At 41.0% G+C, this 6,000-nt stretch overlaps 1 protein-coding gene across 12 annotated transcripts in view; it reads left to right on the top strand.

The window, feature by feature from the left end:
• Window positions 1–6,000, top strand: part of stxbp5l (syntaxin binding protein 5L) — a 111,778-nt gene that overhangs the window by 98,995 nt on the left and 6,783 nt on the right. For 5 of the 12 annotated variants that reach the window (XM_020638424.2, XM_020638428.2, XM_020638432.2 and 2 more), the window contains 3 exons: window positions 2,504–2,605; window positions 3,794–4,039; window positions 5,909–6,000. The exon at window positions 5,909–6,000 is cut by the window's right edge and continues 272 nt beyond it. In XM_020638424.2, the coding sequence (XP_020494080.1) occupies window positions 2,504–2,605; window positions 3,794–4,039; window positions 5,909–6,000 (440 nt within the window). The remainder of the gene's footprint in view (window positions 1–2,503; window positions 2,606–3,793; window positions 4,040–5,908) is intronic. The other 7 variants (XM_020638430.2, XM_020638434.2, XM_020638436.2 and 4 more) reach the window with 3 other exon arrangements.

Raw genomic sequence — 6,000 nt, forward strand, 5'->3', positions numbered from 1 at the left:
TATACGATCTGACACCATAAGTGGCCTTGTACCAGACTATAATAACAAGGACAAGTCCAAATGTAACTGAATCCAGATTATTTTTTTAACAGACGACCATTTAAAAAAGAGAATTCAAGAAAAAAAAAAAATTTCAAGGCAGACTATGTGAGAATGTAACAAGAGTTGAGAGAAAGACACCTGTATGAGAGAGTCTGTCTGACACTTCAGACGCATGTCATTCTCTGTTGAAAGGATTCATCATCTCATGTCTGCCTGTCTTAGTGGGAGACTGTTCTTTTCTGCCTTCATGTCTTGAGTAACCACATGATGGTGCAGTGGAAGGCGCTGTCGCCTCACAGCGAGGAGGTTCCTGGTTTAAATCCCGGTCTGACAGGAGTTTTTCTGTGTGGAGTCTGCATGTTCTCCCCGTGCATGCTGGATTCTCTCCAGGTACCCCAGCTTCTCCCCCCCGCAGTCCAAAGCTCATGCTCGTTAGGTTAATTGCTGACTCTACATTGCCTGTCTCAGCCCTATGTCAGCTCTGTGATTGACTGGCGACAAGTCCAGGCTGTACCCTGCTTTTTGCCTAACGACAGCCACGACCCGATATGGAAAATCAGTGTGGATAATGGATGGATGGATGTTATCACTTAACAATGCTAACATTGGTAGTTTCCAGATAGACACTGTGACATCTGGGCCCTTTCTGTTTCTGTACAGAAAAAAAAAACAGTTTGACCATTTAAATCCTGAACATGTCTTTCACAGACATACTGTGATTCAATCCTAGAACAATACCGTCTTAAAACTCATTTTTGAAGTCGATGTATTTTCAAATCTGGAAACACCACCATCTGACCAAAATGTCAATTTGGCGCACATGCTATTAACACTGAGGCGACTCTCTTTTAAGTTCTCTGAGCTCACCAACAACAGTCTTTATTTCTTCAGCGAACCTTTGCCTGTTCTCTGTCTGTCGCCTACCTTTTTGTTTATCAGGCGCACTGGGTTACCACAGTGAAGAACCAGCAGGATCACTGGAATAATTAAAGGTCAACAAGCAGTGCGAGAGATGGGGCAGATGCTAATGAGGTCTGCATGCCAGGAAAAGAGTCAGGGGAGGCCAGACTCAATGCACAGTAAACATTACCATAACTCTCAAGAGGATAGACAGCACATCAATAAATATTAAAGATATGAGGCGGGAGACTGTTCAGTGTGCCTGCGCGTTTGATCAAAATATGGTGAGGTTTTTAGACATGGCAAAATCCATAAAATAGTTTGGGATTCTAGATAGATAGATACTTTATTGATCCCGAGGGAAATTCAAATTCAAAAAATTCAAATTCTTCGTGTCAATTTGTTTATTCATTTAGACTGAGAGATGGTTGATGCTGGACCATTTTAATGTATAATAATTTTTTTTACAGAATTAAATAGAATTGCAAATTCCAAAATGAAAGGACTGTGTATTGTATTCAATATTGAAAGTATTACTTGAACACGGCCAGAGCTAGAGCATCAACTGATTGTATTCAAAATCAAAGATTCATTGATTCAAAATCAAGCACCCCAACGCACCCTAGAAAAGCAACATGATGAATCTATTTATATTTATTCATGGTCCTTAAACATTTTAACATAGTTATTTGTGGTACACACTGTAGATGAAGAGTTTAGTGTCGTCTGCCAGGTGTCTGTCCATCTGTCTTTCTCGGCTCTGTGTAGGTCTACATGCACGCACAACTCTGTGCGTCTCCTTGCTTTCGATGGCCTGGGGTCCCTTGTTCCTTCCCTCACACTGCTTCGCCTGCCCCTAGCTCTCTCTCAGGGCTCTCCGGGGGTCACTGTGTCCTGCCAGAGTACCACTGTGCCTGACTTTCATTAGCCAGAACCCCACAGTCTCTCTTACACAGCACAAACACACCCTAGTGTCACAAGGCAAAGTGATCGGCTGGTACCCAGACTCAAAGCGACAGACTACTTTGTCAATGTGGCTGGAATCCTAAAGCAATGTTTATGTCAATATGTTTTATGTCAGTATATGTTTTTACATCTGCAGCTTTACAAAAGCACTAACAAAATGTTGACAATTGTCTTGTTGTTGTTTTGTAGTTGTGCTATACATTTTCCACACTGGAGTGCATGAAGGGATGCTGTGTCTGGTCATTAATAACAAAAGAAGAGTATAAACCTGCCACTACCAACAGAGTTTAGTTGCATTTTTGGTTCTAAAAAGTAGTTCAGAGAGTGATTAGAGCTTGTGTTGTCACCAGAAACATAGACGAGCTGCCTTCTTTCAGTCTCCCTCTCCTTTTTTTTCTGCCTCTGCTTGTATTTGAAAACAATCTCTCCACACTCAGGTGCATATTTCTCTCTCTCTCTCTCTCTCTCTCTCTCTCCCCCTCCGTCACTCTGTGCGTCTCGTCTGTGTTTTGGGCCGGGTGGCTGCACTCGTGTGTGTCTCTTTGGGCATTGGTGTGGTGTCTTATATGGGGTTCGTGTTGTGGGGCTCGAGTAGGTTATGCATCGAGGAGGGCAATGCTTCAGCAGTTACATGGAGTCACTATGTACTCCCATGACGAGCACCACACCGGCGCCCCCTACTGCTGGAGTGAGAAAGGTAAGAGGGCTTCGGCCACGGACAAATCAACTGCTGTCCTGCTGATTATGCGTTCTTCTGTACACCTGTCAGTCAGTATGTCATTCCGTCCTGTGGCCCTATTTCAGCAAGAACATGCTCAGAAGTTCTTTCACTTGTCCTGAGGAATGGAATGGGGCGATGTACTGTGTAAGCACATGTTTTAATGGCAGCACTGTATCATCCGAAAATGCCTTAAATGAGGGCATTATTTAGGACTATACACATATTTGTTTGATACATGCCTTGTCAATTGCACACATTCAACATCAGTCAGTTAATTTTACTCTGAAATGAGTACACTGAGCCTTCTACCCATCAGAGTGCACTGCACTCTTTTTTTAACATTAGACTTGGAATGCAGTACTGCACATTGCCAGGCTCTAAATAATTCAAAAAGGCAGCAATACAGAAATACTTTTATGATGGGGGTTTTGAGTACACAAAGGGGGACTTGAATGAGTAGCACTCAGCAGAGTTAAAGGAGTTTTATGATTTAGTGCAACTGCAAGTGTGTGCATGTGTGTTTTTTTTTTGTCTGCCTTAATGTGTGTGCCCTTATGAGTGTGTGTGTGTGTGTGTGTGTGTGTGTGTGTGTGTGGGTTTGTTTGTTTATGGCTGAGTACATGCGGTGTATCAGAGTGTGTAAAAAGGCCACTGGAAATAATATTTTCACTCTGTAAAACTACATGTACTCTCAATAACAGACAGAACAATGTTTGTGTGTGTGTGTGTGTGTGTGTGTGTGTGTGTGTGTGTGTGTGTGTGTGTGTGTGTGTGTGTGTGTGTGTGTGTGTGTGTGTGTGTGAAGGGTTTGAAAATATGTTAGTCCAGTTTTTTCTTTTGTTATAATGGATAATTTAGCATTTCAGTGTTTAACATCTTTTTCAGTGGAATTATCCTTTTTGGTCCATGCAAATTGTAGACCAACCATATCTGTACATGAGATCATTTATTTTCTGCTCTCTTTGTCACTCAACGTCTCTTTTTTGATGACTTGTTCTCCCATACACCAAAGTCCTCCTTGTCTGTCACATTGATGTTCCCTTCCTCAACTGTACCTTCTCTCTCCTGCTCTCCCTCTGACTTCACCTTCACTTTCGAATGCCTCATGTCTCACCTCTTTCAACATTTCTGCCTGTTCCGTGCTTCTGTGTTTGGCGGTGGCAGCAGCAGAGAGCCGCGAAAACTCCTTCAGCCGTTCGCGCAGTTCCAGCGTGTCCAGCATCGACAGGGACACCAAAGAAGCTGTCACCACACTGCAGTTCGGGGAATCCTACGGCCGTAAGAGTGACGCCCTTACCACCCCGTGTCTGTGGGTGGGCACCAGTCTCGGCATTGCCCTGGTCATCCCAATGTCTATTCCCACCGACCAGGAGGAGAGGATGGAGGAGCCTGTGACCTTTGGCCCCAGCGGTAAGCCCCTATGAGACATAGGTTACAGATACTATACTATCCCTGTAGTCTTATATAGTGAGAGCAGCATCATGGAACAGCAATGTAACATTAGTAACATTATATACAAAACAATAAAGTAATTAAAACAATAATCCAGTACTAGTATAGCATAGCAGACCAATATTCTAATAAGCATCATACCCACAATGATTGATATAATGGCAAAAAGGCAATAAGAAGTAATAGTGATTGTCGAGGAAGTGAAACAAAAACTATTTGGATATTAAAATATCAACATTTGTCCCAACTCAGAATGGTGAATGACGTGCACTTATATAACACCTTTCTGGTCATCTGAAGGCTTAACACTAATGCCACATTCAACCATTCATCAACACAGTCAGTCATACACTGATGTCAGAGCCTGCAAGCAAGCTGCCATTCAAGGTGACAACCTGCACATCAAGATCTAATCTAATCTAACCCGCCATCTTCCTTAGCCACAACTGCGCCAGTTGAAATTAGTGTAAAATAGCTGTATAATGTTGATGTTATGATTATGACTTTTTTTTTGTGTTTAATCCAAATGTCACTACATATGATAAAAAAAAAACCAAAATATTAACCAATCAAAGGCTACAGAGGCTTGAACAAATGTTTCATTGTGACCGAAATCATTCTGATCACAGACCTTATGTTCACTTTTTACATGTTATGTGTGTTAATGTTATGCCCATTCATATTGAATTGGGAAAACATGAAACATGCACAAGAGTAGTGAATACATCATGCATTCATTTTACTCGCAGTGACCTTTAAGCACTTTTTTTTATTATTTTAATTTCAGTCATCTAACCTTTTGAAGTTGATATGGCTAAGAAAATCACACTAATTAACCTATTTGTAGTCATGTGCTTGACTACTGGAGAAATGCAGACACAATATTCAAAGGTGTGTCTCCTGTCTCCCTGAGGTACTGTAGAGTGGATTTATCTTTCCAGTGGATGCTAAAAACAGCTGCCTTCTTGTGTGTAACATTTATCCTTTTGTAATTATTTAACGTTCTGTTTTACTTTGATATGGTCTATCCATTTCACAATAATGATTTAGAGTGCAGTCACTTTGAAAAGTCACAAGTTGGGTACATAAAGAATAGTTTTCCTCTTGTATGCTTGACACCAAACACTCTCTCAGACAATTGATGAATGCAACGTTAATGCATGGCAAGCATCCTTATATAAGCTCTATTTCTTACTTATATTTAAGGGCTCCAAGTTCTTCTTTGCCTGAAAAGGAAGGAAATACAATTTTAGTGCTTGCCCACCTACGGAAACATAGACACTCAAACATGCATAAGCAATTAAGAAACGCAGCTGTGTGCGAAAAAAGGTCTCTTATTCAGAGCAAAATCAAATACACCCAGAAATCTTGAAACTGGATGTAAAAGAAGCGTGCTTTCTGGAATGTCAGGAATCAGTTCGAAGGATGATTTGGTGCTCCTAAGAATTTCCCTTTGATATCAGATTATGTCTTCTGCAGTTAAAGTATTAAACAAAACTGTTAGCAAACTCAAGCTTTACTGTGATTTATTGATAACTTAATAACTTGGATAACATACATACTGGACTCCTTAATGTGACTATATGAACCTTTGTGATATTTTGACATCATTGAACAAGCATACAGATTTCTCAGTTTTACTTACCTGTGTTACATTCTCACTATCACAGAATCAGAATAAAAAAATAAACCATCATAAATCACTTTGCAGACCTGTTTGAAAAGCTTAGAGGATTCCACTTGCATGGTGAAAATGCTTTGTTAAAAGATTCATTTTTTCATTCCTTTACTTTTCCCACTGCTAACCCTACCCAAAACAAATCCTAGGAGCAGTCCTGATGCTGAAGGGCTCAGTGTTACACTTGAGCTTCTTAGACTGCTCGGGCACCCTCATTCAGAGCCCCTATGAGGTTTGGCGG

The sequence above is a fragment of the Labrus bergylta genome, chromosome 13 (assembly GCF_963930695.1).
Source record: "Labrus bergylta chromosome 13, fLabBer1.1, whole genome shotgun sequence".
Taxonomy (NCBI): Eukaryota; Metazoa; Chordata; class Actinopteri; order Labriformes; family Labridae; genus Labrus; species Labrus bergylta.